Source organism: Rousettus aegyptiacus, unplaced genomic scaffold (genome assembly GCF_014176215.1).
Source record: "Rousettus aegyptiacus isolate mRouAeg1 unplaced genomic scaffold, mRouAeg1.p scaffold_m13_p_3, whole genome shotgun sequence".
NCBI lineage: Eukaryota > Metazoa > Chordata > Mammalia > Chiroptera > Pteropodidae > Rousettus > Rousettus aegyptiacus.
In genome coordinates this window covers 106,795,688-106,818,941 of record NW_023416306.1, presented here as the reverse complement: position 1 = coordinate 106,818,941, position 23,254 = coordinate 106,795,688, and the positions used below count along the sequence as shown (strand labels likewise).

Sequence of the window (23,254 nt, the reverse complement as noted above, 5' to 3'; positions counted from 1 at the left end):
GTGATAGATATTGGGTTTTTATTGTTTGTCATGTTGTTGAGTAATATATCCCTAGAGATGACTTTACTTGTATTATGCACAAACAGAGAAAGGTGGGTTTTGTGTGTGTGTGTGTGTGTGTGTGTGTGTGTGTGTCTAGTCTTATTTATTTGTTACTCTTACAATATCTCATTTTTGACTGGACTCAGACTTAGAGGTAGAAGCTCTCCCAGAGAAAAGTCTACATCTCTTGGCAATCTGTTCCTGGCATTTCTCTTTGGCCTCCTTCATTCTCTTGGCCAAAAGTTTAGCATATTCCACATCCTCTTTCTTATTATTTTATTTTATTTTTAATTTATTTTTAATTTTTTAGGCAAGGCAAGCCTTGGTTGACCTCACAGATTGCAAAGACCTCATCAGCTTACAATTCTTCATGTTTTTTATTTTTTACACCTACAGCATCTGGTCTTCCTAGGTGGTCTCCCATCATTGTACTCACCAGGCCCGACCCTGCTTAGCTTCCAAGATCAGACGGGGTCAGGCTTGTTTAGGTTAGCAAGGCCATAGGCTTATTTTTATTAGTATGCTTTTTCTTCAGGGCAATATGCTGACATTTATGTTGTAGGATGCATGGAGTAATGATGTTGAATCCTGAGTGCTTTGGTTTCTAGGTTTCTTACCTTCTTTGTTTAGGGGCTTTCTCATAACATATTGGCAGACATCATCTTCTTCAGAAAGATTGAAAATTTGTAGATTTGCTACCTCTTTTGAGCCCCAGGCGACAAGGCGCACTCGTGTCAGTGAGACCAGGAATATCTTTCTCTCCTTTTTTCACAATGACCAAGTTGAGAACACTCAGATTGGCATCCACAATGCAACCATGAACAGATTTATGCTTTCTTTCTCCAGTCCTCCTCGGTCTATAACAGGAATGCCCCTTAGTCGCAGGCAGACACAGCCATGGGTCAAGACACTCTGCATCATGGGGAAACCTTGTTTATTGTTTCCACCACTGATATGAATCACACAATCCTTCCATTCTTCACCCAGAGCATCAGCAGCAACTTCTGTTGCCATACACTTCTCATAAAAGATACAAAGTTTTCGTTCATCATACACTTCAAAAAGCTTCTGGCAGTCAGTGGCTAGGAAAGAGATGTTCAGCTTCATCCTGAAGCAGCTGACCGCCTCCAAGGTGCCCTGAAAAAGAACAAACAAAGTTTTATTGTAAACGGTGATGTTATGATCAGCTGTGCAATGGAAGCATATGGGTTCACCTAGAATATATTGTCTTCAAAACTGAGCATACGGAATATAGAAGCTTACTATTGTTCAGATAGGGTCTCAGTTGATATAATGGGGCAAATATAAATTCAAAGGTTTGCTAACTTAATGACCAAAGTCTGGTGTGTATTCTAAACTTTTTGAATAGAGCCGAGGTGTCAAAACTATTGTGATTTGGAAATTGGAAAAGAAGGAGAAGGAATATGTGAACCCAAAGAGTACTCAAGCCTGAATTTCCTTCCCACTTAGGTCCACATCTGGGAAACTATTTACACAATGCCTCTGACCTCATGAAGCCCCTTGATCTGAATTTGTGAAGAAAGAGCTCCAGGAATTGCACTGAGCTAAGCTTCTTTACACATGTCTAGAGGTAAATGTTTACAGGCCCTTACAGAAATTTATCTTGATAATCCTCAGAGTTTTTTGTATTGCTTTTTTTTTTTTATAGAGAAATAAACATAAGAAGAAGTGCCTGCTGTTGCTGCTGGCACTTTATAGAAAAAGATTAGCTTTAAAGATTTATAGTCATAAAAAAATTTTCCCATGCTCATATCAAAGTTTTCTCCCTAGTATCTGAAGACCATGTAGGTCTAAGACAGTTATCATGAATGAGATCTTGTAAACTGGTGTCAACAAAGTTGACTGGTGTTTTGTAAACAGGCTGCAACAAAAGCACCTAGGTTGGGAGAGTGGCTTTAAAATTATATGATAGTGGATTTCAATCCTGGAAAATATTATTCATGAAATTAGTGGTGAGATCCGAGGATCTGTAATTGTAGATCACTCGCTTATTGAGTCTGGTATCAATTGTGATATGAGTATCAGCTTGTATGTTTAACAAATTGAAAGCTGGGAAAAGAGAGTCCTAGTTTATGCTCTAGGCCTATGATGCAGATCCCCGTCCTTGGGGTTCCCTACCCTGCTGGGAAAAATTATTTGCTTAAGCTTTGAGAACGAAATGTTGCAGATAGACAACAGTGGAAACCATCCTTGAAGCTAGCTCTCTACTAGGAGTATAGGGTAGTACTCATTGCCTGATTCATGCAGGCTACCAGCCCACCTCAGAGTCAGTAAAATAGTGGGATAATAAGATAGTGATCTCAGTTGACTCTATAGGAATTCAGTAACTTCAATTATGATGTTTTTTTTCTGTCTCAGAGTCATATTTCCAGGAATATTTGTCTATTCTTAAGATAGTGTGACTTTTCTCTTATAGAATTTTTATTTAAAAAGATAGCATTGCTACAAATGATAGAAGTTAGTAATGATTCCTCAATAAAGGTTGTTTATTACTTTTGCTATATAAACAAATATTAGTAAGCACATAAAAAGTGTCTGTCACTGTTATAAGTGCTGAAAAACACAGAACCATTCAATATTAACTCTCCTTCTTAGACATCCTCTCATTTCAATGCAAAGGTCTTTTCTGACGTACAGGGAGATTGTGGGCTGGCCCACAATGTGAATTTAAGATTATAAAAGAATATGTTAAAATGCACAAATCATTTTCTCAGAAATAGAAATGCTGTGTATCGTTAAAGAAGTTTCATGTCAGGAATTGGACTAAGAACAAAATAGACCTAAAGTTATGATGACTGTACTTCAGATTTCCAAGGTCCACGTGAAGATTGACATGTGTCTTCCAAAAAAAACTCAGAGATGATAACCCCCAGGTTACTGTGGGAGGAGCCTAAGGAACACACCTCCCATTGCAGTCCCCATTCACCAGGGGGTGCAGCTTCCTAACAGGAACACCTTTCCTATCTGAAACTCAGGGTTCTATTTAAGATTTCACTGTGACTTCCATATTTCTTCATGTTAAGAATCAGGAACATTGTTTAGACAATACTCCAGGCTTAGCAACTGTGGTCCTCTTAGTGCTTGGTAAGTAACATGGATTACTTAAAATATGGATTCTTTTTTCTTTGAAGTCAGCAAAATCATTAACCATAATTTTATTGAAGAACTTTACGCCCAAGGTGACACAGATTTCTCTTATTTTTTTTTCCTCAGGAGAAACCCATATAGGCTCAGTGTCCCAGATGTGAGGTCCAGTGACCCTGTCAGAAGGGGTGTCCCTGAATGTGAGCTGTACTTATTGAGCCTCAGGGTACTCTGCTCTTTTCTGGTATGTTCAATATCCCGGAGAAGGTCTTCAGCTCCTTCTGAAAGCCCAAAGGGCCAATGAGAAGGGAAGAAAGAAAGGGTTTGAAGCCACATACCACCAATAAGCAAATTCCTTCCACTTGGATAAAGCCTCAGTCCAAGCATCAGATTCGGCTATGTACTACTGTGCTCTGAGTGACCCAGGGACAGAAACCGCAGGAGGAGTGGGGACAAACTCTGAGCACAAGGGGCCTGGCAGCTGAGTATCTCTGATTGTTTGACCCATTGTGGTGGATTTTATTATTTAAGATCAAATACCTTTCATACAAATTTCTAATCTTTGTATCACATGCATAGATTTGTTAGGATACTTAGACCTCCAAATGCACGATACCTATGGGTATCAAAGACAAAGGAACACTTTTATTTAGGAGATGAAGTAGTAAAACATGGATAGAAAAAAAGGTAAGTTGTTAAAATGTTGAAAATACTTTTTCTGTATAGGTATAACTCCACATTTCTTTTTGTGATATAGTTCATGTATTAGGATTTTAAAATTGACCCTCCTTATAAATAAAAACAATGTTTATAAACAGATAGTTAAAACCTCCCTTGTTTCAATTTTCCACTAATTACTTGTGGGTAATTATAGACCATTTTGATGATGAAGTTTTTCACTTCCTCTTAATGTGCTTTTGTGGATTTAGAAATGTGACTTTATAAATAGTTGAGAAATGATTCCAAATTATAGAAGAACAATGGTTGACAGACTACTGATAAAAATATAAAAGCTTTTATAAGCACTTGGCTTTTTCTTTTTATCACTTCTAAATCAAAGCACAGAATTTTTTATTTTATTTTATTTTTAATTTAATTTAATTTAATTTATTCATTTTTATTTTTTTTAATTTTCTTAATTTTAGTTTCATCTTTTTCTGTAACTCTTAATTTCTTCTTGGATTTTCATCTCTGCCAGTATTTTTTCCCCTTCTTGTCTTTTTTTCTATCTGAATCAGCCCCTTTCTATGCTCTTTTTTCTTATCTCAGGTAGGTAGGAGTTAATGTACTCACTCGTTTGGGGTTGGACTTCCCGTTGACTGTCTCTTTAGCAGAATTGACTTTCTTTTGGGATATCTGTGTTTTGTATCTGTTGCGTTTATCAGGTGAGGAAAGTATAAAAGAAAGAATCCTTTCCTATGTTCACAATTTTTGGTTGTTTTCTCTAAGGTTTGTCTCTTAAGCAATATGTAGCAAGGTTTATATTTCGATCTAATCAAAAAAATCTTTGATATATATGTTTTGATTATGAATATATTTGGCTTCATTTCTAAATATTCGGTTTTGCTCTACATGCTCTTCTTTTCCTTCTTTTTCTGGACTGCCTTCTGCTTCATTGATAAATTTTTCCTTTTTCTCTGCTGATTTAGAAAATGTAGTGTCTTTCTGTTCTTAGATCAGTATCTGTGTGTGTGTGTGTGTGTGTGTGTGTGTATGTGTGTGATCTACGTGGTTTTCCCCTTTCTGTAGTCTGTTTCTTCTTCTTATGTGTAGTTCCTCCACTCTGAATTACCATCTTTACAATGACCTCAGTGACAGTTGAAGGAAAGTACACATTAGCAATATATTAGGACAGTAATTTCAGAGAAAGTTTATCAAAGTAACTGATAAATTATAGTTCTGATGCACTTTAAGAAGAATAATGAAATAGAAAACCACTTCACACAAGGATCAAAACATAAATTCTCACCCTTCTTCCTCAGAGCCTTTGTTGCTGATCTTCTCAGTGCCCAGAGTGAATTTCACCTACTGGCCTCAAGGCTCGTTCCTTAACTCCTTTCTAGTGTCTGCTCCTAGAGAAACATGATGTCATGTGAATAAAGATCAATGCTCAAAAGGATTATTGTAGTGTTATATTTCATAGATAAAAGAAACAACATTTTAGCTGTCATCAAGGGGGAGGGACTGTATAAAAGGTAGAGTCTCTGCAATGTGGGATATAAAGCTTCAGTAGGACATGTGTATTCATATGATACAATTTATGAGATTTATTATTGAGTTTATAAAACAAGTTGCAGAAAGGTAGACACAATATGTAGATTTGTGTTATAATAAAGAATAAATGAAATGCTATATATTTTCTGTTGATTCACATTTATGATAGAGCATCTGGGAGCATCACCTTCAAATTAATCAAGATTTAGAAAGGATACATGTAATATGTGATGGAAGAGTGAGAACTTGGAAATGATACTCAAAGAAGATTTTAGTCTATATGTAATATTTTATTATTTTTAATAATTCATATGTTAAGCATTCCTCTTATTCTTAAAAATGAATAAAAAGTCAGAATCCCTTATAAAGTTTTATCCATATTGTGTATTCTCCTCACCAGTAAAGGGGGAAAGGCAAAAATGACACCGTCTCCATAAAATTTTGTTCAACCCACCACAAATATATGTAGTTTTTCTTCCATTGGAATCATGTAGCTTTTAGTTTCTTCAGGTCCTATTCTTTGACTGTCTGATAGTTGAAGAATATTTTCCTTTTCTGGTAGACCGTGCATTTGTATGCTATCCTCTTTTATATATTCTTAAGATCTATTAGATTACCCCATTTACACTAAAACTTCAAAAGATGTTAGTGGATTACTTTTGAACTGGGGTAAAGAATTCAGGTAAATAGCACAAGTTGAGATTTATCAAATAATTCTAAGATATTTATGCTCATGAAATGACATTGAGAAAGTGCGATTCGGTTCATTTGTAATCCCCATTCAGTTTGGGCAGTTATTTTGTGTTCCGACTAGCAGGAAACGTGGACTGAATGAAGCTGGGGTAGCGTGACGGCTGAGTTAGTTGGTGTGGAATAGGCTTTCTTGATGGTTTCTGCCCACTAGAGGGCACTGTCTGACTAATAACAAATGACCGGTTCTGTTAGTCTAAAGAGAACAGTTAAGACAGGAACCAGTGAGCTGTGAACCAAATAATAAAAGCAACAGTGAAGAGAAGGGTAACATTGTTGGTGTAAAGTTTGTGTCAGGTTTTCAGGTCTGCCCTTCTATGTGATCTTTAGAAAGTGAGAGCCCTTATGCTATGAATTCTCGTGAGGATGGTTCTGAGCAGAAGCACTGGGGACGGGGCATTAGCGTTCATTGTGAGCCTGGAGGCTCAACAGAGAACACCTACCTAAGCTGTTTTCGATTTTTTTAATTGTTATGACTAAAATTTCCCAAACCCGCAGACTTTGAAAGTAACCCACTAGATCACATATCCCAACTTTTTATATATCATCTTGAAAGTAGAAGGGACTAGATTAAAGAGAAAATGAAAGAAAACATAAGGAACGCAAATACAAGGAGAGGAAGAGGACAATATTTAATTTGATCAGCAACGTGTGGTTGCATCGGAATCATCTGTGTGAGTCAACAGGGTGTCCATGAGTTGGAGCAGAGAGGTGTACAGTAAGTCAGAGTGGACATTATATACATTTCTAATATTTACGATTAAATTTTGGTGGACTCATTTTCTATGCTGATGGTGGCTGTTTGACTTGCTTCCAGAGCTTTCCTGATTTCAGGAAAATATATTACTTCTGAAATACACAATGCACCCCGTCAGACAACTTTTCATTATCAGAATTTTCAGAAAACTGAATTCTCAAATTCTTTGTCAAACCATCTAATTTGGCGAATGGTGTCCCTTTTCCTAGGATTCTTGAAGGTCTATATAGATAGCCCTTGATACATTGATTCTTCTAGAAACACCTATTTTTCTTCACACATATTGTCCAAACTCCTTTTACATAAAGGGTTTAAAAAAAAAAAACCTATTCCTTCATATATATTCGTTACACTCTTGCACTGTTGACGCCACTATTTTGGAGACATGACTGTGCCATCTGACTGAGCCACTGTGGTGGAGTTTCCTGTTAAGTGAATGACAGGGCTCAGATGTGATTGGTGCTCAGTGAGTCAGTGATACCTAATGCCTGAAAGACAACAATTGCCTGGTTCAGGACCTTACCTCCTCCTGAGCAGGGGCAAAGGCACCACCGCAACTGGGCAAGGAGTCATGGAGAAACACCGGGGAGCTCTGCTGGGGCTTCTGTGGGTCCAGGTTTGCTGTGAGTTGGGGGCGTTTCAGTTGGGGAATTGGGGAGTGTTTAACAGGTTACTGTTGGGGGGAGGGAAGGGATAGCTCCTAGACAGTCCTGCTTGGGTGCTCCTTGGGATATTACACAGTTTTAGAACTGCATCATCAGTCCGCAGAGACGTCATTTGTGTTTGTTTTACTTTTCCCAAGCAGGTGTGAGAGGACTGGAGGTGGAGCAGAGTCCTTCATCCCTGAGCCTTCAGGAGGGGACCAACTGTACTCTGAGGTGCAATTTTCCTACCACTGTGACATCTATACAGTGGTTCCAACAGAATCCTGGAGGCAGCCTCATCAGTCTGTTCTTCCTGACTTCAGGGACAAAGAGAAATGAAAGGTTAAGCTGCACATTGAATTCTAAGGAACGGTACAGTACCCTGCTCATCACGGCCTCCCAACTGGAGGACTCAGCCACCTACTTCTGTGCAGTGGAGGCACAGTGCTCCCAGGCGATCTGCAGCCTGTACCCAAACTGCAGCTGGGCCTGCAGCGCCCCCCCTCCCACCTGGCAGGCATGTTGCTCCCACAGTCTCCTTTGTACAGTAAGCTTGGGGTAATTTTGAGTCCTGTAGAGCCCCACAGGGGGGTAGCAATAAACCTTGTTTATAAGTAATTACACAATAAAAATATATATGAACACTGCAATACAGCATATCATAGAGTTATTAGAATGCTCAAAAAGTTTAGAGATTTTTGTTTTGAAAATTGCTGCAACATTGGAAAGCAAATATTCATTGACTGAGAAATAAAAATTAAATAGAAAGATAATAGCTTTAATAAAAAAAGTCATTTGAATGTACAGCAAACTCATTATTAACACAGAAAATAGTTAAAAAATAATTTTCTTTGTAATTAAAAAGATAGTGATAGGATGCATAAACAAGGATTCTGAATTATTATATATGTCATGAAACCACTTTTAGTTTCCTGGAAGTCTTCTGCCATTACAGAAAATGTCAGAGAAAAACATTAAAATGTCGCTGTATAAATTTATGTTTAAAATTAAATCTGACTTACATGAAACTGATTGCTATGAAGAGTAAAATCTTTTATAGAAAAACTGTTCCACTAGAGACATCAGCTCTAGATTTACTAGAATTTATATTTTAAATTCATTTATCAGCTATTTTTGCTAATGTTGTCATGCCACAGAAAATATTCTTAAGAGCTCTACCTAGTATCAGTTCCATTAACAGAAATAACTGTCTCAAATAAATTACCAAAAATTCTGTTTGCAAGTTTTTATTAACAATAGCAACTGAGATTGCTTTCAAATATTGATTGAAATGTGATACAGAAAGTATAAATATAAAAAAAACTACTAAATTCATTTGCAGAAAAGCAAGCCAAAAAATCTTATCATTGTCAGGATTCCACACTAATAAAGTATTTTTAGATATTGAATTGTTAAAATTACAACCCCAAAATATTTTCTGCAAATTGTAATTTTATTTCATTTCTTATGTATCATTATAAATCCCATGGTGTTTCCTAGGTAAGAAAATATTTTTAAAAGAGAGCTTTATATTTTTTTATATAACATCACTTTTTCCTGTCCCAAATTTTCATTTTGTACTGGATCCCAAAAATTATAGTAGTCAGCCTGGCTGTGAGTTTTTGACACTGGAGTTGATCTTGGGAGGAGGGAGCTAGAAGCCAGAAAGCAATCAGGCTGTTTGAGAAAGCAGTTTTTTCCTCTGCGTGTGACTAACCTCATGCACCTCCTCCAGGTTCTACAAGTTGCTCAATTTACTTCTAACAAGAGAGATATGATAGGTTACAGATATACATGTAAGAAATGAATTTCCAGAAAGAAACGTTCTGTTTCCCCAGGGTTCAGCCATAGAGTCTACCCCCATTGCACTGCCTGTGATGATCTTTACACTCAGTGGGGAAGTCCTATTCCATTCCATTTTCCTAGGGACTTAGGTTATTCTTGATCCATCACTGATCCTGTAGGAGAAATGAAAACCCAGACAGGAACTTATTCTGAGGACCCCATCTCTGTCACCGAAGGAGGCCCAGCGTTGGTTGGGGGTTACCGTAGACATACCTGACTGCATGAGGCTGTGAAAATGGTCTTGGTGTTCCACGATGCAGGGCATTTTCTCCCCAGTCTCACACCACTCTATATTGTACACAACCAGTCCTCAATAAATCTTTACTTTGTTAAATTGTAAAAAAGAATTTTAGAGCTAGAAGAGCCCTTAGAAACTTTTTAGTCAAATTTCATTTTACAAAACAGAAGCTAAATCCAAGATGTCAGTATGAAATAATAAGATAGCAACTGAGCTGGGAGTAGAAAGAAACGGTATCTGATTAATCCCTCTTTAGGATTCTTTTCTCTGCTTTCTTCCTGCAGGACCATCCTGCTGAGCAAAGAGAGCTGGTTAATGCAAGCCCCTTCACTTCGACCTTTGCATTTTGAGTTTGTGAAAGCTGTGGGCTAACAGTTCCACCGCTGGAATGAAGCATTCTAACTGGTGTAAATGTTTGACCCTTTGGGCAGGAAAGAAGATAGGCCAAGCCATTGCCATTACTGGCAAACCAAGTCCATCACGCACTTTCTTGTAAGAGTAAGCCAAAAGGGATAGTGCCATCACCAACACCCTGATGTATTTCTAAGGGTTTTTCTAGAAATTGCAAATATGTTCATTATCCCAGTGGGACATTTCTGAAAGGTAGTGTATGAATAGAGAACACCACTAACACATTGTTGTAAAGAAATGATTACTGGAATCTGGAGCCTAGGGGGAACATTGTCTACAAGCCACTGGCAGTTCATGAAGGTACTAGAAGAAGCCTCTCCAGGTTAACACTAACACTTTGATGATGAGTCAAGCAATATCCGATGAAATAGTCATGGGGCTGCAAATTTTGTCCAGGGCATCACTATACCTGTGTTAGACTTAATATGTGGAACACTCTGCTGTACAGAGCATAGTTAAATTGTCACATTCCATTCTGGATCTCTAACTCAAAAAGGCAAGTGCTGATCTGGAGTGTCTGGTTTCTAAGATGACGGAAATTAGTTCAATGTAAAATTTGTGAGTTCTATCTTATGAATGATGAAAGAGAGAATAGAAGACAATCTTTAGAATGGAAAAGTTTTACGTATGTAAAAAACATTTATATTTACACGTTGATCCTTATATGTTGATTTGTGATTCTTCATCATAGCTGAAGAATCCTTAAATTCTTAAGGGTATGAAACAAGGATGAGGGATTATGCTTATTTCCCTAACTCATGAAGATTATTGAGTACAAATCACAGGAAAGGAGCTTTCACATCTGGAAATGAGGTAGTCTTGGTTTGCCAGGGACTATTTCTCATGATCAATTTTTTAGGGTCAGTTCTTATTTGTACTATTTCCCTAGCAGACATAGGCAATATTCAGCTTTCCCTAGATTGTTTTTCTTACAGAGTTAATTGGAAAATACAAAGTTATTAAAGGAGATAAAAAAGAGTTTTCGACAGAGGGAAATAATTCTAGAAATTTATAGGTCTGAGATATTTGATCATGTCAATGGAAAAGAACATTGTAGCAGAGTCTGGGAATAAAATGATAGAGTCAGGACCTGAGCCAGCACCAGCAAAGGCAGCAGAAACCATGCCAGGTGAGTTAGCTTATACCTCAGAGGCAATTCCACTAAGGATGTGAGTCAGTCACTGCATTTAGGACATGTAGAACAAATTTACATGTAGGTACTTTTTCTGAATCTGCAGCTTGGTATTTTCTGACTATTCCTAATCTTTCAATACTCTGTTGTATATGCTACACATAGCAATAGCAATAGATTTCTTAAAGCACACCGGATTTCTCCTTGCAAATCAACTCAATTATGGGTCAGACTGATTCCTGTCTCATGGAAATTTCCATTCCTGCTTCTTTATCATTAAGATTCAATCCTTTACCTCTTGTCACAGTCATCTCTACCGAAGGAAGTTTGCACATTCTGACTCTTGGTAGGTACTGTCAGTTTTCTGGGAATAAAAGGTCACGGGCAAAACATTCCTAGAGGAGCAGAGTCTGAAATAATAGGTATTTAAAATATTGAATCAACAACTCTCTTACAAGTTTCTTTTAGAAGGAGTATTTCTCCATAACTATTAATGGATGTACATTTTGGTTGAAATATTTTACATTTTCTTTGTATAAGAGACCTAGTCTAACACTGACCAGTGGAACAGAATTGAGAGTCCAGAAGTAAATCCATATTTATATGGGCAAATAATTTTTGATAAAAAAGACAAAAACATATAGTGGAGAAAGGAAAGCCTCTTCAATAAATGGTGCTGAAAAAACTGGAAAGCCACCTGCAAAAGAACAAGACTAGACTGTTATCTATCCCACACACCAAAATTAACTCAAAATGGATTAAGGACCTGAATATAAGACCTGAAACAATAAAATGTGTAGAAGAAAACATAGGAACGATATTCAAAGATCTTGGACTTAAAGAGGATGTTATGAATGTGGTCTCAAAGGCAAGGGAAGTAAAAGCAAAAAGAAATGAATTAGACTACATCAAACTAAAAAGTTTGTGCTCAGCAAAAGAAAGCATCAACAAGTTAAAGAGACAACCATCCAAACAGAAAAGAGATTTGCAAGCAATGCCTCCAATAAGGGTGTAATATCCAAAATATACAAAGAACTCATACGACTCAACAACAACAACAACAACAACAACAATAAAAAATGCCCAATCAGAAAATGGGCCAAGGACCTGAACAGACACTTCTCCCTAGAACACATACAAATGGTCAATAAGAATGTGAAAATGATGCTCAACATTGCTAGCTATTAGGGAAATGTAAATGAAAACCACAATGAAATACTATTTCACACCTGTTAGAGTAGTTATAATCAACAGGACAAGTAATAACAAATGTTGGAAAGGGTGCTCAGAAAATGGAACCCTTATACACTGCTAGTGGGAAGGCAAATAGGTATAGCCACTATGGAAAACAGTATGGAGGTTCCTCAAAAATCTAACAATTGATCTACCATGTGATTCAGCAATGTCTCTAAAAAAGCTGTGGTACATATATTACTCAGCCATAAAAAGAGATGAAATACTGCCATTTGCAACAATATGGATGGACCTTGAAATAATCATACTAAGCAAAATAAGCCAGACAGAAAATGTTGATAATTGCATGATATCACTTATATGTGGGATATAAACCTAAAAGTAACAAATGAACAGGACAAAGAAACAAAGACTCATGGTCATGGACAATGGAATAATGGTTATCAGTGGAAGTGGGGAGGAGGGTGTGGGGGGGAGGGGGGAAACATAAAATGTTAAAAAAAGAGAGACCTAGTCTACTATTGAATAAATAGGAACAGAATCTGCCTCTTTCCAAGGTGTAAACCATAACTCAGTGGAAGATAGAGACAGAAATCGTGATCTCAACATCTAACTTAATCTCTGATCTAAGATTTTATTTGTTTGACTTATGCTGCCTTTTCGTGTCTGAGATCCTTGTAGGCACAGGATAAGAGAATATTCAACTAACAAATTCATTAGTTATGGATATGACCACGGGGTGGCAGTGCTTTGCTGTTAATGCAGAATATGTGGATTCTGAATGAGTCAGCTGTGGCAGAAGCAGAGCGTTTTTCCTATTGGCTGGGCAGAGAGTGTGAGAAACCCCATGTTTGTTAGAGAAAAGAAGGGATAGCCTGGTAACAGAAGTAACTCAATTGACTGGAGATTGCAAGTCTATAATTGAACTAAATTAGGCAGAATGCTGAGGACATCCATTAGAGCTTTATTTGTGTTCTTGTGGCTGCAACTGGACTGTGAGTTGAGGGTTTACGAGAAACAGCGTATATTAGTGGATATTCTTAAGAAGCCAAGGAAGAGACTGGCTTTATTCAGTTTCCTTCTAGTTGCTATAGAAGAGGAAAAGTATATTCTGGACAGTAATAATCTGGCACGCTTTCATCTTTCTCTGACTTTTTCTTTCTGCATAGGGGTCATCCGAGGAGAGAAAGTGGATCAGCATCCTTCTACCCTGAGTGTTCAAGAGGGAAACGTCTCTATTATCACCTGTACTTATTCAGACAGTGCCTCAAACTACTTCCCTTGGTATAAGCAAGAAGCTGGAAAAGGTCCTGAGCTCATTATAGATATTTTTTCAAATAAGGACGAAACAAAAGATGGAAGATTCACTGTTACACTGAAGAAGGCGGAAAAAAAGCTCTCCCTGCGCATCGAAGCCACCCAGCCTGGAGACTCAGCTGTCTACTTCTGTGCAGCGAGTCCACAGTGCTTCCCAGGCACCTGCAAGCTGTGCGCAAACCTGCGAGTGGAGCAGCGCCCCCTTCTTTGAAGGGACAGACCTTTGTCAGATAGTGTTCGTCACCAAGTGGAAATGAATGTGTTGTCTCTTAAAAACACATAATAAGAAGGTTAGGTTTAAGATGATCCAGAAAGAATGCTTTGTCGATGACTGTTTAGTGGATTTTTGAAATTTAGGCTTTGAAGGTGACTTTACATTTGCTAGTCAGGCTCTTTTCATATAATTAAATTCTGAGTATTTCTATTATGAGTGAGATTTTAAATCTTATCTTTCAAATTTTGCATGTTATTTTTTGCCCAATTATAAAGCGTTACATGCTAAATATAGAAAATACATAAAATATAAATATGTAAAATTGATAATTCTACAGGCAGTTAATTTATTGCTTATATATAATGTACCATTTTCACAAATTCTAGTATAAGATTCTGATTTTTTCACTTAATGGTCAATCTTGAATTGTGTATTCCAATTTTTGTCTTCTCCTCTAATTCCTGATTTTTAATAGTCCTGAGAGCATGTCAATACAATTACATTGTATTTTCCGCCTCCCTGTAGATTTATGGTAAAATTTGTCAGCTGTTCTATGTGCTCTGAGCATTTTATGTATTGATTTAAGTATTTTTTTATTTTTCAATATAATTGACATATGGTATTCTATTAGCTTCAGGTGTACGACATTGTGATTAAACATTTATAAAACTTATAGAGTGATACTCTGATAAACCTAATGACCATCTGATACCATACAGCGTTATTACAATATTATCGACTACATCCCCAATGCTATACTTTACATCCCGTGACTATTTTGTAGCTACAAATTTCTACTTCTGAATCTCTTCCTCTTTTTCTCTATACCCTCCAAACTTCCTACTATCTGGCAACCATCACTAGGTTTTCTGTATTTAAGAGCTTAATTCTGTTTTGTTTTTATATTTTGATTTTTGGATTCCATATATAAGTGAAATAAGATAGTATTTCTCTTTCTCTGCCTGCCTTATTTCATGTAGCACAATATCCTGTAGGTACATCCATGTTGCCCTGAGTGATACGTTTTCATTCATTTTTATGGCTGAGCAATATTCCATTGTATATATTTACACCTTTTTTATACTCATTCACCTATTAATAGACATCCATGTTGCCTCCATATCTTGGCTATTGTCAATAATGCTGCAATGAACATATGGATGCACACGTCACTTTGAAGTAGTGTTTTGTTTATTTTTTTTTCGGATAAATACCCAAAAGAGGGATTACTGGGTCCTTCTTCATTTCTTGTTAAAAGTCTATTGTGTCTGTATAACTATTGTTACCCCAGCTTTTCTTTTTCATTTCCATTTTTGTGACATATGCTTTCACATCCCTTTACTTTCAGTCTGTGTGTGTCTTTCGATATGAAAAGAGTCTCTTGTAGGTAGCGTATGTAAGGTTCTTGTTTTCTTATCCATTCAGCCACCCTATGTGTTTTGATTTGAGAATTTAAACCATTTACAATTAGAGTAGTTTTTGATAGAAAAGTAGTTATTGTCTTTTTTTAAAAGTTTCTTTTTCCTGATCCTTCAAGAGGAGCTTCAATCCCTTGATTTTTTTTTTTGTATTATTAGTATACAGTACATTGGTTAGAAATTTACATAGTTTATAAAAAGACCCCTCTAATTGCTTTTTCTCTCCTCTGGCTCTCCACCTAGCCATTAGTTAATACTGATTTCATTCCCTATGCTGTACCTCTTATCCCCATGACCCTCTATCAACTACTAATTTTACTTCTTTAACCCTTCATCCCTTTCTCCCAGCTCCCCAACCCTCCCTATCCTCTGGCCATCACCAGATTGTCCTCTATATTTATGAGTCTGTTTTTGATTAGCTTGTTTGTTTTGTTCCTTAGATTCTGCATACTTGTTTGTATACGGTGTGACATCATATGGTATTTATCTTTCTCTTTCTGACTTATTTCACTCAGAATAAAATCTCTGGGTCTACCATGTCATTGCAAGTGGTATGATTTTGTTTTTTTTTTTTTTGATGGCTGAGTAATATTCCATTGTATATGTGAACAATAACTTCTTTATCGAATTATCTGTTGATGGGCATTGAGGCTGCTTCCATATCTTGGCTATTATAAATCGTGTTGCCATGAATATAGAGGCGCATAGATCTTTCCAAATTATTATTTTGGCTTTCTTTGGATAAATACCAGAAGTGCAATTGCTAAGTCAAAAGGAATAACTGTTTTTAATTTTTTGAGAAACCTCCAGATTGTTTTCTATAGTGGCTGTACCAATTTGCATTGCCGCCAACAGTCTATGAGAGTTCTCTTTTCTCTGCACCTTCGCCAGAACCTATTTTTTTTTTTGACTTATTCATGATAATCATTCTGACAGGTGTGAGGTGATATCTCCTTGTGGGTTTAATTTGCTTTTCTCTCATAATTAGTGTCCTTGAGCATTTTTTCATAAGTCTATTGGCCATCTGTATTTCCTCTTTGGAGAAATATCTGTTCATGCTTTCTTTCTATTTTTTAATTGGATTGTTCATTTTGTCGTTGTTGTTGAGTTGTATGATTTCTTTATATATTTTAGATATTAACCTTTTATCAGATGTATCATAAGTGAGCATCTTCTCTCATTCAGTTGGTTGTTTTTTCATTTTATTGATGTTTTCTTTTGCTGTACAGAAGCTTTTTAGGTTGTTGTAGTCCCTTTTGTTTATTTTTTATTTTGTTTTCCTTGCCTGATGAGATATGTCTGAAAAAAAGTTACTAGTAGCAACATCACAGAGATTACTGCCTATGTTTTCTTATAGAAGTTTTATGGTTTCAGGTCTTACATTTAAGTCTTCAATCCATTTGGAGTCTGTTTTTGTTTACGGTGTAAGAAGACGATTGATCCAGTTTCTTTTATTGCACGTATCTTTCCAATTTCCCAGCACCGTTTATGGAAGAGACTTTTTTACCCCATCGTATATTCTTACCTCTTTTGTCATATATTAAGTGAGCGTGGATTTATTTTGGGGCTCTTTATTCTGTTCCATTGATTGATATATTTTTTTTTGTCTGTCTGTCTGTCCGTCTCTCTTCTCTCTCTCTCTCTTCCTTCCTTCCTTCCTTCCTTCCTTCCTTCCTTCCTTCCTTCCTTCCTTCCTTCCTTCCTTCCTTCTTTCTTTCTTTCTTTCTTTCTTTCTTTCTTTCTTTCTTTCTTTCTTTCTTTCTTTCTTTCTTTCTTTCTTTTGCCAGTACCATGCTATTTTGATTACTGTAGCCTTGTAGTATAGTTTGATATTTGGTAGTGTGATACATCCAACTTTTTCTTCTTTCTCAAGATTGTCGTGGCTACTCAGAGTCCTTTATGGTTCCATATAATTCACCAGTTTCTTTTAAAAAGAGTAATTCTCCTAGTGCTGTAGATAAATCAATGGAAAGAACAAATTTGCATAAATAAGTAATTTTCTAATTCTTTCACCCTTGGTCAAGAGTAGGCTATTTTCAAGGTGTCTTATATTCTTCTTAAGGGTAGATATAATTGGCAATTGGTAGGGTGAGACGATCCCTCTTGGCTGAGTTATGGTTGTATGTTATTAGCTAACTGGTTTATTTTTATAGGGAAAGTCATTAGTTTAAGTTAGATTTTAAACATCTGAACAAGAAAGGTGAGTATTGTTACCAACACCTCAACGGCTTTTCCAATTTTCTTCACTATAACTACTAGTTTCTGTTGGTAGAAGCAGACTAATTCTCTTTTGATCTTCTTCCTCTAAGACATAATAGAATGAGAGGGAAGTGTGGCTTATATTTTATTGGTTTATTCTTCTCAAACCAAGTTAGAAGAGAGAAAGTGACTATTACTTTGAGCTTAATGTTTTATCGTACTTGAGAGTTTATGCAATGGGAGAAAAAAATGCTCTAGCTAGAGTGTGCAAACTCAGTATATAGTTAGCTTGGATTCAGACACATTCAAGCTCTAAAATTTCAGTGTGGTTTGTATATTTGGTTCCTACTGCTTCTGGACAATTTACTACAAACTTAGTGGCTTAAAATAACAGAAATTTTTATCTGTAAAGATACATGTACCTGGTGTTCACTGTGGCATTATTCATGGTGGCCAAGACGTGGCAACAACTGAAGCATCTTTCCATGAATGATTGGATAAAGAAGAAATGGTACATATATGCAATGGAATAGTCCACAGACATAAGAAAGGATGAAATCCTGCCATTTGTGACAAGATGGATGAATCGTGAGATTATCGTGCTAAGCAAAATAAGACAGAAAAAGTGGAGAACCTTATGATTTTGCTCATATGTGGCATATAAAACTGAAAGCAACAAACAAAAAAGAGAGACAGCAAAATCTCATGACACACATAACAGTTTAGTGGTTACTAGAAGGAACAGTGGAGGGAGGAGGTAGTTAACGGAAAAGGGGGTCAAATATATGGTGACAGGAGGAGATTTACTTTGGGTGATGAACACACAGTGATACATACATATAATATGTGTGTGTGTGTGTATATATAATGTATTATTGAATTGTACAGCTGAAACCTATATAATTTTATTAATCAGTGTTACCTCAATGAATTTAATAAGAAAAGTTTTCTTTCTATATGTATACTAAATCAACACACACAAGAAAGATTTTTTTTCTGTCATGATTCTAAATGCTAGAAGTTGAAATTAGTTCCATTGGACTAATTGTCAGGAGGGCTGCACCTGATCCAGAGGCTCTAGGAGATAATCTGTTCCTTGACTCTTCCAGCTGTAGGGGGTGCCGACATTTCTTGGATTGCGGACACATCAGTCCAATCTCTGCATCTACGACCTCTTTGGCTTCTCTTTTTCTGTCATCAGATCTCCCTCTGTCTCCCTTTTGAAAGTACACATGTGATTACATTTAGGCTCATATAATTCAAAATTATTTTCTTATCCCAAGATTCTTAATTACTCATATCTATCGTCAAAAGTTTTTTTTTTCCATATATATGTGTGTTTGTGTGTTTTCATATAAGACAACATTCACAGATTCTGAAGATTTAGACCTGATTGTTTTTTGGCCATTATTTTGCCTATCACCGTTGGCATGGCTGGTGCATTTCTTTTCTAAGTTGAGAAATAATGTACATATTAGGAAGAGTTCAGCCATGAAAATAGAAACCATGTCAATTATTTTATTTTCTCAATGTTTTAAATTTTTATTTAAAAAGGTCATGTAGAAAAATTGGTTATTTCTCTGTATCATTATATCTGTAGTTTTGAATTCTAACACATAGTACATACGAGGTAACTATCACACAATATGATAGAGAAGAGTGTAATTGCTCCCCAAAGCTCTCGTGCTATCCTTTTTTAGTTACACACTCCCCAATCCCTAACTCCTTATGAATCTCGATTTTTGTTTTATGTTTTTGTCTTTTATTTATTTATTCATTCATTCATTCATTTATTTGTTTTTAAGTTAAGTTTATTTGGGTAACATTGGTTAATACAATCACATAATTTTCAGGTGTACATTATCATTTGACATTTATATATTCCATTGTGTATTAACCACCCAGAGTCCAGTTTTCTACAGCTACCATATATTTGATCCCCTTTATCTACTTCAGTCTCCCCCTAAACTCAATATTTGATACCTTATTCCCCATCTACCTCCACCCCACTAGTAACCACTAGTCTATAGTCCTCTGGTAACCACTAGCTTACAGTCCATGTCCATGAGACTCTGTTTGCTTGTCCTGTTCATTTGTTGCTTTTAGGTTTGTATTCCACAGATAAGTGATGTCATACGATTTTCTGCTTTTTCAGTCTGACTTATTTAACTTAGCATAATTATCTCAAGGTCCACCCATGTTGTCACAAATGGTAGTATTTCACCTCTTCTTATGGCTGAGAAACATTCCATTGTATATAGGTACCATGGCTTCTTTAGCCAATCATCTATTGTAGGACACTTCGGTTGCTTCAATGTCCGGGCCACTGTGAATAATGCTGCTATGAACATTGGTGTGCAAATATCTTTTTGGATATGGGTTTTCAAGTCTTTGGGGTAAATACCCAGTAGAGGATTGCTGAATCATATGGCAGATCAATTCTTAGTTTTTTGAAGAAACTCCATACTGTTTTCTATAGTGGCTGTACCAATTTGCAGTCCCACCAGCAGTGTATGAGGGTTCCGATTTCTCTACATCCTCTCCAACATTTGTTATTATTTGTCCTGTTGATTATAGCTATTTTAACAGATGTGAGATGGTATCACATTGTGGTTTTGATTTGCATTTCCCTAATAGCTAGTGACATTGAGCATCTTTTCATATATTTTTTGGCCATTTGCATGTCTTCTAGGGAGAAGTGTCTGTTCAGGTCCTCTGCCTATTTTTTGATCAGATCATTTGTTTTTTTTGCTGTTATTGAGTCATATGAGTTCTTTGTACATTTTGGATATTATGTCCTTATCGGAGGCATTGCTTACAAATATGTTTTCCCATTCGGATGGTTGTCTCTTTACCTTGTTGCTTTACATATTTTGGGGCTCCCTGATTGGGAGTATAGATATTAATAAGTGTTATGTCTTCTTAGTGGATGATTCCCTTTATCATTATGAAGTGTCTCTCAGTATCTTTCTTTACCTTTTTTTATTTTGAAGTCTATTTCATCTGATATTAGTACCGCTACTCCGGCTTTTTTCTGAATGCCATTTGCTTGAAATGTCATTTTCCACCCTTTCACTTTGAGTCTATAGTTGTCTTTTGAGCTGAGATGTGTCTCCTGGAGGCAGCATATGGTTGAGTTTTAGTTTTTAATCCATTCTGCAACTCTGTGCCTTTATATTGGCGACTTTAGTCCATTAACATTTAGGGTGATTATTGAAATATGAGGTCTTCTCGTAGCCATTTTATGTTTTGCTTTCTGGTAGCTCGGTATTTCCGTTGCTTCTTTGTCCTTGTGTTTCTGTTTTCTTTATTTTGGTTGGCTTTTGTGGGTTTTCCCTATGGTCCTTCTTGTTTTATGTTATATGCTTCAGTTTTGATTCTTTGGTGTGTGGTTACCATTAGGAATATGCAAAGGATAGTTATATAGAGAGAGTCGTCTGCTTTCTTCTAAATGTCCCCTATCTCAATTCCCCTTTGCAAATTTGGGTCTTTGAATCCTCCCCCTTTCAGTCATTGTTACCTCAATTTGTCCCTATGTATGCTGAATGTTCATTACTATCTTGCTACAACAATTCTCTTATTATTATTTAAGCTTATAATGTCCTGTTCTTAGTAAGGGTTGCACTCCTCTGATTCAATTTGCCTGATAGTTGCTTTACTCCTAATTATGTTCTTCTTCTTTTTTTTTTTTTTTGTCATTTTGTTTTAGGTGAACTGACCCCTTTCAGTATTTCCTGTAGTGCAGGCCTCGTTGTGAGAATTCCCTCAATTTTTTTATGTCTGGAAAGGTCTTAATTTCTCCTCCATATCTAAAGAAGAGCTTACCTGGATACATTACTCTAGGCTGGTAGTTACTTTCATTTAATAGTTTGAATATCTGATTCCACTCCTTTCCAGGTTGTAAGGTATGTGCTGAGAAGTCCAATGATAATCTAATGGGCTTTCCTTTATAAGTTACTGTCTTCTTTTCCCTGGCTGCCCTGAGAAATCTGTCTTTGTCATTGATTTTAGTAATTTTAATACAATGCATCTTGGTGTAGGCCTTTTTTGGTTAAGATAATTGGGTGTTCTGTTGACTTCTTGAATTCCCAGCTCTGGCTCATTCTTTAGATTTGGGAAATTCTCGTCCACTATTTGTCTGAAAATACTTTCTAGTCCCTGCTGCTTTTCTTCACCTTTGATAATGCCCATTATTCTTATGTTTCCTCTCCTGATAGGATCAGCTAGTTCTTGTATTTTTCTTTCATTATTCTTCATTCTTTGGTTTCTCTCTTCTTCCTTCTGATTTATTTCTAGATTTCTGTCTTTGACATCACTGATCCTTTCCTCTATTTGGTCGACTCTATGTCCCAAGCTTGCTATTTGATTTGTCAATGTTTGCAGTGTGTGTTTTTATCTCCAGAAGATCTATTCTGATCTTTTTGAGGGTTTCAATCTTCTTGCTAAAGATCTCATTCTGCTCATCTAGTTGTTTTTTTCAATTCCTGACATTGTTGATATGACTCATTTCAGAACACACTAAGTTTTTTCAGTAGTACCATCCTAAATTCTCTGTCATTTAAGTCGTGTATTTCTATGTCTATAAACTTATTTTCTGGAGATTTTTCTCTTTCTTTTTAGATGCCTTGTCACCTTGGTTGTTCATGGTGTTTAATGGACTATTTCTCCTCCTGGGCATTAATGGAAATGTTTTCACTCCCCCCCCCCCCCCGAGAGAAGATTTATTATATAAAGGTCTCTCTTTAGCCTGCTGCAATAAAGGCACTTTTCTTTTGGTTTCCAGCAGGTGGCGTCTAAGCCTCTTGGAAAACTGCTTTATATAAAGCCTTAATAATGCCTTTACTTTCTTTTAGATATTTAATCATACTCCCTACCCTCAGTTTCAGTCCCTGTCAGTGTTAGCAATAGTTCAGTAGCACTTGCTCAGATTCCCCTGGGGCTCCGTGGTGATAGGTCTCAGAGGGTATGGGAGGACAGGTCCTCTGGGTTGGGGGTTGGGGGCAGTGGCTCAGTCTCAGTTTTTCAACTGCAGCCAGTAAAAATCAACTGTTGTTTCTCTGCCATCTGCTTCTGTGCTTGCTGCCCTGATGACTGGGCCTTGCCGCTGGCCGTGTGGAACTCACAAGCTCTCTCAGTCAGGGCTGTTCAGGGAAGTCACCACACCTTTTTCTTTCCTTTGCTTCTGCAGAGAACTCCAGTGGCTGCCAGAGGCAGCTTCTTTATCTGTCCCAGTCCACTGTATGATATCTGGTATTCTGACCCGTGGAAGCTCTTGAGCGCAGATCCCACGCTCAGACATGTTGGTGTCCAGTTGGGTGTTTTTTGGTGAGTTTTAGATGTTCAGCTTATTGTTGTTTCAAAGGGAGAGATCAGGGGGTGTCTCTCACTCCACCATATTTTCTTTCAATCTTCTATATTTTTTATCTTTTTAATAGTGTCATATAAATGGAATCATTTAACACATAACCATTTGGAACGTTTGAAGCTTGGTGAGAGAAAGCACATACCTCTGGGCACATGCATGATTTCCATCTCTGCCACCACTCTCAGATTTTTCTGTACTTGGTGTTTTGAACTTTTAAGTAAATTTTATTAGTATAGTTCATAATTTCAAGTGATTGAATTCCTCTAGCAGTATCAGTGGAGGTGTAGTTTTATTTGACTTTCAGTGACTTGGCATTTTATGACATATCCAACATGTCTTTACTTTGTTGCATAGCAATGGCTTCGTAGAGCTGAACTATAGCATTTATGTGAGTATTATCTTAAGTAAA

At 36.7% G+C, this 23,254-nt stretch overlaps 1 pseudogene and 2 gene segments (V, D, J or C); 2 read left to right on the top strand and 1 right to left on the bottom strand.

Annotated features, from left to right (window-relative positions):
• Window positions 1–132: 132 nt before the first annotated feature.
• On the bottom strand, window positions 133–1,149 carry LOC107521092 (annotated as a pseudogene).
• A 6,156-nt stretch (window positions 1,150–7,305) lies between these two features.
• LOC107521113 lies at window positions 7,306–8,807 on the top strand. The segment is given in 2 exon segments: window positions 7,306–7,491; window positions 7,674–8,807. Coding segments are annotated over 2 exon segments (540 nt in total).
• Window positions 8,808–13,218: 4,411 nt separating this feature from the next.
• On the top strand, window positions 13,219–13,860 carry LOC107521097. The segment is given in 2 exon segments: window positions 13,219–13,327; window positions 13,502–13,860. Coding segments are annotated over 2 exon segments (414 nt in total).
• The last annotated feature ends 9,394 nt before the right edge of the window (window positions 13,861–23,254 follow it).